The 11,990-nt window shown below is 45.0% G+C and overlaps 1 protein-coding gene and 1 long non-coding RNA gene across 2 annotated transcripts; one reads left to right on the top strand and one right to left on the bottom strand.

The window, feature by feature from the left end:
* Window positions 1-479: 479 nt before the first annotated feature.
* Window positions 480-1,471, top strand: LOC139776165 (uncharacterized). Its single transcript, XR_011719020.1, has 3 exons — window positions 480-687; window positions 793-905; window positions 1,288-1,471. It is a non-coding gene; the product is annotated as an uncharacterized lncRNA (long non-coding RNA).
* Window positions 1,472-5,685: 4,214 nt separating this feature from the next.
* On the bottom strand, window positions 5,686-7,329 carry LOC139776168 (uncharacterized). Its single transcript, XM_071712686.1, has one exon. It carries the CDS (start codon window positions 7,327-7,329, stop codon window positions 5,686-5,688), a length of 1,644 nt encoding a protein of 547 aa, XP_071568787.1.
* Window positions 7,330-11,990: the final 4,661 nt, after the last annotated feature.

Raw genomic sequence — 11,990 nt, 5'->3', positions numbered from 1 at the left:
AACAAAAATGAAGCAGCAAAATGTGAATGTAGTAAGGATTATCATAATTTTTATTTATATCATTGCATGTAATAAAGAGCTGTACACTGCTATTTTTTTCAGAACGATGACTCAACTTCTACAGATAGCAGAAACTCATCCTCTTTCACTTCTAAAGAAAGCCAGAAATCTGAACGCATTCAAACATCTCTAACAAAAACATTTAAAAAACGCCCTGTAAGAATAATTCTTGATGTCTTGATCTTTGCTGTTCTTATTTTACAAATTATGATATATTTTCGCAATATGTTTAACTTGTAACATTTGTGTTTTATATTCTATATAGTTTTCCACCTTTAAAGATACATCAGAATCAGAAGAAAACGAAAAAGAAAAATTGAAAATAAGAACCAAGAATAAGAAAAGAAAGAGCAAATTTTCAAAGAAAAGACATGAAATATGTAAGGACTTTCAACCTAAGTCTGAAGTCAATTCTTTTCCAGAATTGTTTTGATAAATATTTTAACTGTAAATGTTATAATTGTTTTTTTCAGAGTTTATCTTCGGAATTAAATAGTAATGAATCCAAAGAAAGTATCTCTTCAAGGAGTGAAGACGTTTACTCCCAAAATAAGCGATTAAAGAAAGAAATTAAATCTCTAAAAATTGAACTAGGGGCATATAAAGCGATGAAAGTTATGGTTGAAGGTAATAAATTTAGGTTTTCTCTCTAAAATTCTGAATTATTTTATACTATTGCTTAGCCTCTTGTTATGAACTAAAGTCTATTACTTTTGCTTTTCTTATTTGTAGAATTTACTCATTTGCCACATCAGGTTAAAAATATATGTGAAAAGCTTCAGAAACATCTTGAAGACAATCCAGGATCCAGTTCAAAAGAAGTAATCGTTTCTGTACCCATCAGTGTGAGTATTGTAAATAGCACTATATGTATACAATAAAAATTTAATAATATATAAAAAGTTAATTTAATATTATATTATATAAAACATATATAAAAAAATATAAAATTATATAAAATATATAAAAAAATTATATAAATATTATATTAAAAATTTAGCACTATATAAAGTTTAGCAACTGTTGTGATAAATTCTAAATTTATGGTACTTAGCTATTACTATTAGTTAATTTCTATATATTAAGTTGTTACATTCCATAAATTGATTTTATTTGGCTTTATTTCTTTTAATAATGTGAATAACCACTTAATAACTAAAAAATATATGTATGACCTCTGAAATATTTGTTTTTCAATGATTTCTTATTCTAGATATTTGTTTATAGGAATCGAAGAAACCAACTTTTAATTTAGATAATTCTCATTTGATGGATATATCAAAACGATCAAAACCTTTGTTGATATCCTCCGTAAAAACTGATATCAATATTTCCAGCATACCAGAAGTAAGTTTTAAATTTCGTTTTAAAAACTTCTCACTAATTTTCGTTGTATTGTTAGTATTATGTATCTGCTGTTTGTGCAAGTTGTTTGTAGCATATACATCCAATAAAAGATTCTCCACGAGCAGCTTAAAGTTGTGAAACATACTTGATACATTTAGAATGTAAAGATCACTATAAGCTTTCAAAATCACTTAAAATTTTTAGATATTCTGTTATGAAATTAAAGCTGTAAATATTTTGTATTTCCATCACATTATAAATTTTTTAATATCAGACTTTATTTGAATCTTGTAAGGTATATTTTCAGCTTTGATTTTTTTTAAATGTTTTTCACGTGAATATTATAAATTTAAAGGAAAATACGGAACAATTGAAGGACCCCCTTAATATTCTGCCGATAAATAACTGTAATGCAGCTTTATCTACTACTATTACTATTAGTGATACTGATAACACATCTATCTCCGAAGATCAGGTAATGTGCTATATTTTATTTGTTATCTCAAATCTTTGTACTTATTTATTGTTTAATTAGCAGCTGATGCTACATTTATTTTTAGGGAGTACGTTTCGGATCAAGAATTGTCTCAAATTCCATTATAAACAAAGTGAGACATGGAAAAATAGGCTTATTAGCCAATGGTTTAGCAGAGGCTGTTTTTACACCTGAAGAAATGGCACTAGGGACTATCAAAGGTGGTAAAACAAATGCGCATAAGGGTGTGTTTCAAAAGAAATGTTTAGATCAAAGTCTTGTGCAAGCTATTATAGGTGAGTTGTTAGTTTAAGTTAGTTTATATTAGTTTTGTTTGTCAAATTTCTTTATATGTTGTAATTTAATTGTTTACTTTTTAAAATTAGTAATTTATTAATTAAAACATCTTTGTTTTAAAACATTTAGAAACAAAAAAAAGTTTGATACAATATTTTAAATAATAATTTTAAAATTATTTCTTAACTTTCCTAATAATCTTAAAAGTATGTTACAAAACATTCAAAAGCAAATCTGGCTAAACAAATATATATTTTATATCATATTGTAATTTATTCAGTTTTAAAATTTATGATTTGTTTGTTATTGCAGAGTATTGTGCTAAACATTTTAATAAACAAATGTCAGAAGTGAGTTCTGAAGTGATTAAATCAATAAGATTCAAACTGAATAATTTCACAAAAACTGAAGAGGGCAAGAAAATTATTAACAAACATAAGTTAATAAGCCTTGGACTATCCATAGACTTACCAAGTCAGTCTACAAGTAATTAATCTCTTACACTCGATAAAAAATCTTTAGAAGAAAATATAAATAATGATACAGTACAGTAATCTTCAAAGTTACAAAAATGTTTCTTACTGTAATATTTTTCAATGAGTACTCAATAAAACATTTTTATTCTGATAAGTTTTTTATGATATTTACCTTTGAATAATATTACTAAGGTCCTTTTACTACCAGCTATACATATACGGTAATTTGTCCTTAGATTATATTTCTTTTTTAGCTCAGTGTGTTATTGCTCCTAAATGTGTTTTTTAAATCTTTAAATAAACTGTAAAGTTTATTAAAAAATATAAAAAATATTTATTCGTAGTTTAAAGTTTATTTAAACTAGGAATAAATATTTTTTAAATTTTCTTAAAAATAAAGATTATTTTAGGAATAACCAAAAGTCCAGGAAATAAACTGACGTTTTTGTCTTTATTTTGATGTCAAAATGACGTTAAAATAACGTTAATTTGTTTCTCATGGGTTATCAAGGTCCAGTCTACAAGTAATGAAGTGGGCTCCAGCCCACTTTAGGGTACGCGTTCTACTTAACGCTCGCAATGCTCGCGAGCATTGTTGGTCCTTGTTTAATATTTGATGAACAACAAGGATGAAATGATTCCACGAGCGAATTGCGAGCGTTAAATGGAACACACACCCTTAATGCTACAAGTGCTTCAAAGCATTTTTCTCTTTCTATCTTTATTAAAATGAAGAAAAAGAAAAATGGTTCAAACCATTGGTTGCGTTAAGTGGACCGCAGCCAAATAGTCCAGTTTACTAAGAATAACTGTTAGGTTACTTAAAGTAATTTTTAAAGTATACTACCAAAATACTTTAAGTTTTATTTGAATTGCATGAGTTAACTTAAAGTAAACTTTAAAGTATATTATAGAAATACTTAAAGTTTGGTTCGAAATCACTTCTAGTTTATCAATAGTTTATCAATAGTTTATCAATAGTATTTCTTTGGTAAACTTTCTAGTTTTTTTTAAGTTTTTTTAAGTAAATTTTCCTAAGGGTTATGTCATCTTTTTCGATATGATCAAAAGATGTCTTATAACATCTTTTGATGTTATTGAAAAAGACATCACAAAAAAGATATATTTTTGTCAACTTTTTTATGATGTCTTTTTCAGTAACATTAAAAGGTGTCTTTCACATCACACATCTTTTCGCTTTGTCGAAAAGATAACTTAATAAAGACATCTTTTTTGTTATCTTTTAGTGTTATGTGCTAGGTAGTTACATTTCAAAAAAGGTAAAAAAAGGCGCCAAGTACACGCAATGTATTTTAAAATCCAAAAATCCAACCTAAGTGGTAGTAGCTTTATTTCTCCTTAACAAAATTATATCACAAAATTGCGTTACCTAACTCAACCTAAGTGATATGTATTTCAAAAAATATATAAAATCTTTAAATTGCGCCAATTACGAAGAGAATATAATATTGCTTTGAAAAATAATTGTTGTGCAACTACTTTAAAAAAAAAATCAAGTGGTACGTATCTTTGTATTCCCATTCAAGTGTCTTTCCATTCCAATCCAAGCTTTAATTCTTTTTAACAAAATTATAATATTACAAAGAATTATTTAATCACAAAGAATTAAAGAGATAACAGTACAAAATAAAAATATTTAATTAAAATAAAATAAATAAATTTTTCTTGTAAAAAAACTCGATACCTCAAAATTTAATAAAGTACTAAAATTTTGATTGAATTTAATAAAGTACCAAATTTTTGATTGAATAAAAAAGCAATAAACATAATTTATGGTGTTCGAGAGCACGCGGTAGCGCGAGATAGCGCGAGGTAGAAGACGACCACAAATAAAACAGCAAGTCCAGAAGTACACGAAAATAAAACAAAGTATATTCAAAGTCTAATGTGTACAATTATTTACAGAGTTCAGAGCCGTGAGTGATAGCGCGCACTGAATCTATCACAGCGAAAAGCAGAGAATTTAGCTGCACGAGCTAATTCGGGGTCGAGAGCGGATTGCGAGTAGCGTTTAAGCGGTTTGCAAGTAGCGTTCAAGCGATTTGCACGAGCGGTGATTCTAAGCGGGTGAACTTCGACAAAGAAGAGCGTGTGAATATGCTTGGCGGGTGATCTGCGAGCGAAGTGCCGGAAGGGCGGACAAGACCTTCCGCGGCGCAGCGGCGGTCTTTTATTACCTCCGAGATGAGGCTCCCTCCAAGCTCGTTACCGATGATTTCGCGAGGGTGATTGGCCACCGGCGGCCCACGTCACCGTGCTTACGTCACGGTTTTCAAGCATCGATCCGAAGCGATCGTTACTTGTTTTCGACTGCTTTGTTTATAGCATGGATCCTTCCCTTTGCGTGAGCACAAATAAGTCGTTCGGGCCGTCGAACAAGGCCTGACCTTATTATTGATGACAAAGTCAAAGTTGCCAGAATGTTAATCACGAAAGATCCATGCTATACTGAATATTCCCGTGACAAATCTCATGCGATAATTTAAGCGAATATTAATTATCGCAGGCGTGCATGCGCTAACAAACAACCGAACGCGGTTTTCGAGATGCGAATGATCGCGACTGATCACGATCTCAAACATTCCCGCCCGCCTCGTCAGGCGTGACGAAACAAAACGGTGCACTCGATCGTGCGACGGAAGTCGCGGTGGAATATCGATTTTTCGATCAATTCACCGTGATCGCGATTCCGGCGCGTGGTGCTGGCGAGCAATGGCGGCGCGGCGCGGCTGCGCAGTGTCACAATGCGCGGTGATCTCGAGCGAGACACATAAACATTCGCGATATACGCAACGTGAATTCGGTGACACGTGAGAAGCGAAGTGATACGTGAAAGTGAATTTGTGTGTCGCACAGAAAGTAAAGTTGAAGCGGAGGGCCGAAATGAGTGGTTGAATTGATCTTCAACATTGGCAGAAGGCCGACAAGGACGATTACGCGAAGTGAACGAGAGAAAATGCAGGCGGAAGGCCTACAAAATTAAGTAAGCGACGGAGAGTGTCGATGGGCTCACGCATCCTCCGGCGTCGGCTGGTCCTCAGCTCCGGGAAGAAGCACGAGTTTGCATAGTGGTCGAACGAGTTCTGATGTGGCGGTGCGAATCGTCGCCACTCGAACGATGCCATCGTCTCCGGGGTGCAATCGTGTGATGCGGGCTAGTGGCCATCGGCTCGGCGGTGTGCTTTCGGTTCGCACCAGGCACAGAGATCCGACGGCGGGCGCATCCTCGCGTTTAAGCCACTTCGGGCGTGCGGTCATCCCGTTGACATATTCGCGCGACCATCGAGACCAGAAGTGATCGCGCATCCGTTGGAGGTGTTGCCACCGGGAAAGTGAGCTCTCAGCCGTGTCAGTCAAGGAGGGCTCGGGAACAGCTAGGAGAGGAGCACCGATCAGGAAGTGTCCTGGTGTGAGAGCGGATAGGTCGTCCGGATCGTCGGACAAAGCTCGCAGCGGTCTGGAATTTAGGCAGGCTTCGACCTGAGCGAGGAAGGTGCTCATCTCCTCGAACGTGAGCGTGGTCTCGCCGATGACCCGACGAAGGTGGAACTTCGTCGATTTCACGGCGGCTTCCCACAGTCCTCCGAAGTGCGGTGCAGCTGGCGGGTTGAAGTGCCATTTAATGCCCTCCGTGGCGGCGGCGTGAGCAAGGCGACGGCCGTCGGCGGAAGAAGCTCGGAGAAGCTCTCTTAGAGCTCGGTCGGCCCCCACGAAATTGGTGCCGCAATCCGAGAACAGTTCCTCGCAAAAGCCTCGCCGAGAGATGAAGCGCCGGAAAGCGGCGAGAAAGGCCTCCGTCGTGTAATCCGAGACGACGTCCAGATGCACAGCCTTGGTGCAGAGGCACACGAATACGGCGATAATGGCCTTGTGCGCTCGATGTCCGCGGCCCTTGCTCGTGCGGATGAGGATCGGGCCGGCGTAGTCCAGGCCGGTTCGGAGGAATGGGCGTGCTGGAGTGACTCGTCCCTTCGGAAGATTGCCCATCGGCGGCTGAGGAGTCGTGGCTCGCCAGCGGGTGCATCTGACACAGCGATGCAACCGCTGCTTGACAATGGAGCGGCCTCGAGGAATCCAGAACCGGAGACGAAGCAGGCCAAGGGTGAGCTGCACTCCTCCGTGCAGAGTCCGACGGTGGCACGACTCGATGAGTAACCGAGTGAGCCACGAGGAAGGCGGTGCGATCATCGGGTGTCGCTCATCGGTGGAGAGCAGGGCATGCTTGAGCCGGCCTCCAACTCTCAGAACGCCGTGGTCGTCCAGGAATGGACTCAGGCTCGCCAGAGGACTTCGAGGTGAAACAGTGCGGTTTGCGGAAATTGAAGTGATCTCGGCGGCGAAGTGCAGTGCTTGCACCACGCGGAGCCAGAGAAATAGTGCGTTGTCGATCTCCTCCGATTGCAACGTGAGTGCGGTGGTGCGGGAAGTGGCGCGTCGCCAGCGAGAGCACCAAGCTGTTACACGTAGAAGCCGGTGCAGCGAGGAAAATCGGAGAAGCATCTCGGGCTCGGCCTCGATTTCCTCGGTGACAACGTGCGCCACGACTCGTCGTTCCGGCAGCTCGCCGTCGGGCATTTCCCGACCCTCGCTCGGCCACTGGGCTCGGTCCTCGCGGAGCCAGGCGGGTCCAGTCCACCACAGGGGATGGTCCATCAGGTCGCCTGAAGCGATTCCTCTGGAGGCGCAGTCAGCCGGGTTGTCTCGCCCGGGGACATGTCGCCATTGAGCGTCCGGAAGCTTCTGCTGGATGCGGGCCACGCAGTTCGCCACGTAGGTTTTCCAGCGGGAGGCGTGCCCGCGTATCCAGTGCAGTGTTACTTGCGAGTCTGTCTAAAGAAAAGTGGGTGCTGTAAACAATTGCAAGGTGGAGCGAGAGTGATCTGTGAGAGAAGTGAGCAAGTCGGCGGCAGTGAGCTCGAGCCGTGGCAGAGTCACCTGCTTGACCGGGGCCACCTTGCTCTTCGCGACCAGCAGATGCACGGCCACGGTGCCGTTCCGGGTGATGCGGAGGTACACGGCCGCGGCGTACCCTTGCTCGGACGCGTCGGCAAAGCCGTGCAGCTCCACGTTCGCGTCCTCGTTTCCGCTGCCCAGCCAGCGGTTCACGCGCAAGCGGGAGAGGAGAGGCAGCTCCTCGAGGAAGCTCCTCCAACAGTGCGCGTCGGCGGCGGGAAGCGGGTCGTCCCAATCGAGTCTCTGGAGCCACGCGGACTGAATGAGGATCTTCGCGCGAATCACCACGGGAGCGAGCCATCCCAACGGATCGAAGAGTCGAGCGGTTTCCGCGAGGACGCGTCGTTTGGTGAGCTCTGTGACCGAGCGCGGGTGAATCGCGAACGCGAACGTGTCCTCGCTCGGGTGCCACAATAGCCCGAGAGTGGAAAAACTTTTGTCCTCCCATGAGTGCGGTTCGTGGTGGAGTCGGTGCTCGGGAGGAATTCCCGACAGCACTTCGTCGCAATTCGCGGCCCATTTCCGAAGCGGGAACCCGCCCGCCGTGCACAGCCCGCGGAGTTCGGTTTGTTTGGCGATCGCGTCGGACAAAGTGTTCGCGCCCGAAACAACGTCGTCCACGTACGTGTCCTCGCGCAGCGTGATCGCTCCCAGTGGATATCGCGATTGTTCGTCGCGGGCCAACTGTCGCAACGTCCGAATGGCCAAAAAGGGCGCGCACGCGAGACCGTACGTTACCGTGAGGAGCAAGTACACGCACACGAGGGCGAGGAGGGTGCAACGCCAAAGGATGCACTGGTACTTCCTGTCGTCCGGGTGGATGAGGATCTGCCGGTACATCTTCTCGATGTCCGTAACGAAGGCGTAGCGGTGCCAGCGCCAGCGCATCAAGACGTCTGCTAGAGCGGGCAGCAGATTGGCGCCTACGAGGAGGTGGTGGTTCAGCGACTCGCCGGACGGCGTCAGTTGTGACCCGTTGAATACTACCCTGAGCTTGGTGGAGGTGCTCGACTCTCGGAGCACTCCGTGATGAGGTAGGTAGCACTCAGGTTTAACTTCGCGGTCTGGAGAAACGGAAGCTAACTCCATGTGTTTCAGCTCCTCGTACTCCTGCATGAATTGGCGGTAGAGCTCGCCGAACCGGGGGTCCCTCCGGCATTTCCGCTCCATTGCGGTCAGCAGGCGTTCGGCCGGTCGGCGCGTCTCAGCCAACGTCGTTGGCTCCTTGGAGAATGGCAGTCGGACCACGTACCGTCCCGTCTCCGTGCGGGCGTGCGTTTGCACGTAGAAGTCCTCGCACTTCTGTTCTTCTGGCGTGAGGGCGGCGGGAGCGGAAGGCTCTGCCTCTTGCTCCCAGAAGCGGCGCACGAGATCGGCCAACTCGTTGTCGGCCGTCGCTTGAAAGCTGCCGCGCGTGTGGAGGGCTGAAGCGCCGCGGCCACCGGACAGGATCCACCCGAAGGCTGTCTTCTGCGCGATCGGGGCGAGCGGTCCGCCCTTGCGAATGCCCTCTTCGAGGATGGTGGAGCACACTTCTGCTCCGAGAAGTAGCTCGACCGGGTCTCCAGCCGAAAACCGCGCATCGGCCAGAGGCAGCCCTTTAAGATGGGGCCATGTAGCGGGGCTCTTCGTTTCCGAGCCTTGGTAAAGAGAGAGGCGGGGCAGCACAAACGCGACGGCGGTAATCGTGGGTCCGGTTGTCACGGACGTAAGGCTCACCGTCACCTTCCCGCGGGTTGACCCGGATTTCGACCCCCCGATTCCGAAAATCGACACGGCGGAGCGAGATCGTTGCAGGCGCAGGCGCTGCACGAGAGATTCGGCGACGATTGAGACCTCAGACCCTTGGTCGATGAGGACTCGCACAGGGTGAGGGTCTCCATGGCGGTCGGCGACGGTCACTCACGCGGTTGCGAGGAGGATTGCCTTGCGGTCGTCAGCGGAACGCACGGCGGACAGCACGCTGACCTCGGCGGATGGCGACGCGGGGACGTAGGCTTCATGAAGCATCGTGTGATGCCGAGCCTTGCACGTGAAGCAATTCTTCGCGGATTGACACTTCGCGACGGAGTGATTGCCGAGGCAATTGTAACACAATCGGCTGGTCTCGACAACCGTCTTTCGGTCTGTGGCGGACTTGGATTTGAATTCGCTGCACGTCATCAACGAGTGTTTTCCCTTGCATAGGGCGCACTGCGGATTGGCACTGTCCTTTGACCCTTGTTTCGCAACGTGGGTCTTCGCGGACCAAGTGGAGTCGGAGGCTTTCGCGGCGGTTTTTTGGCTTCGCGGCGTTTAGCGTAAGGATACGCTTCGCAATAAAGTCCGTGAGCTTCTCATGCTCCGGCGGCTCGACGGAGTCGGAGATGAATGATTCCCACTCGAGTCACGTGCGCTGGTCAAAGAGCTCGACAACCAGGTGGTTGAAGAGGTCCATTCCATGAGACTCGATGGGCCTCCCGATGCTCTCCTGAGCATTGACTGCGGCTGTGACGGCGTTGAAGATGCGGCTCAGCTCGTCAGCGGTTTCTCCCTTCATCTTCGCCACGGCGGTAAACGTGGCAAAGTTGGAGCGTATCAACTCTCTTTTATTCTCGAAATGTCTGCTTAGAATGGCCCACGCGCGGTCGTAATTGGTTCCGGTCACTGTTAACGAACGCACTAACTTTTCAGCGGGCCCTCGCAGACACGATTGGAGATAATGGAACCGCTCCGTATTCGAGATCGACGAGTTCTCACCGATGACCGCCAGGAAGAGATCCCGAAACAACGGCCATTCCTCGTACGCGCCCGAGAAGTGCGGCAACGAAATACGCGGCAGCGATGTCTTGGGAGCGTGTTCGCCACTTTGCTCCGGCCCGGCTGGCACTCTGGGCGACGCGGATTTCAAGTAGTTTGCGACGGAGGTGAGCAAGCTGTGCTGATGCACGTACGCATTCTCGACGGTGTCAAAAAGGTCGGTTTTATTGTACTCAATCTCGGTGTAGCGATCTCCGTAGCATGCCCGAATGAGATCGTGGTTTGACTCAAATTTGGCCCACAGGTCGTCGAGAATGCGGATGCGAGTGCTCACAGCGTCGAGGGTGATGTTGTCTGCATCCTGCTTCCGTAGATTGGTCATTGCGTGGGCGATGCGCCTGTGGATTTCGTGCTGACTGCTCAGCATGGCGCTCTGATCCAGGCTCATGGTTGCAGTCGTCCGTTGAGGAAGCACTCCCGAATTAGCGGTTGCCGGTCGAATCCGACTCGAAGGACCAGAAATGTTCGAGAGCACGCGCTAGCGTATGATAGCGCGAGGTAGAAGACGACCACAAATAAAACAGCAAGTCCAGAAGTACACGAAAATAAAACAAAGTATATTCAAAGTCTAATGTGTACAATTATTTACAGAGTTCAGAGCCGTGAGTGATAGCGCGCACTGAATCTATCACAGCGAAAAGCAGAGAATTTAGCTGCACGAGCTAATTCGGGGTCGAGAGCGGATTGCGAGTAGCGTTTAAGCGGTTTGCAAGTAGCGTTCAAGCGATTTGCACGAGCGGTGATTCTAAGCGGGTGAACTTCGACAAAGAAGAGCGTGTGAATATGCTTGGCGGGTGATCTGCGAGCGAAGTGCCGGAAGGGCGGACAAGACCTTCCGCGGCGCAGCGGCGGTCTTTTATTACCTCCGAGATGAGGCTCCCTCCAAGCTCGTTACCGATGATTTCGCGAGGGTGATTGGCCACCGGCGGCCCACGTCACCGTGCTTACGTCACGGTTTTCAAGCATCGATCCGAAGCGATCGTTACTTGTTTTCGACTGCTTTGTTTATAGCATGGATCCTTCCCTTTGCGTGAGCACAAATAAGTCGTTCGGGCCGTCGAACAAGGCCTGACCTTATTATTGATGACAAAGTCAAAGTTGCCAGAATGTTAATCACGAAAGATCCATGTTATACTGAATATTCCCGTGACAAATCTCATGCGATAATTTAAGCGAATATTAATTATCGCAGGCGTGCATGCGCTAACAAACAACCGAACGCGGTTTTCGAGATGCGAATGATCGCGACTGATCACGATCTCAAACATATGGAAATATGCGGCGGGAGTAAAAAAGCAGCGCCAAGTTTTTTTACAAGAAAAATTTATTTATTTTATTTTAATTAAATATTTTTACTTCGTACTGTTATCTCTTTAATTCTTTGTGATTAAAATGATTCTTTGTAATATTATAATTTTGTTAAAAAGAATTAAAGCTTGGATTGGAATGGGAAGACACTTGAATGGGAATACAAAGATACGTACCACTTGAGTTTCATTTTTTTTAAAGTAGTTGCACAACAATTATTTTTCAAAGCAATATATATATTCTCTTTGTAATTG

This window comes from Temnothorax nylanderi, unplaced genomic scaffold, assembly GCF_030848795.1.
Source record: "Temnothorax nylanderi isolate EJ_2023f unplaced genomic scaffold, tnyl_v1.0 TNYL_tig0113_pilon, whole genome shotgun sequence".
Taxonomy (NCBI): Eukaryota; Metazoa; Arthropoda; class Insecta; order Hymenoptera; family Formicidae; genus Temnothorax; species Temnothorax nylanderi.
Note: the sequence above shows the minus strand (reverse complement) of the source record. Positions and strands in the feature narration are given on the sequence as shown.

What these genes read in the sequence shown, in the direction of transcription:
- LOC139776168 (XM_071712686.1), bottom strand. Translation starts at nt 7,329, where the DNA reads ATGGACCATCCCCTGTGGTGGACTGGACCCGCCTGGCTCCGCGAGGAC.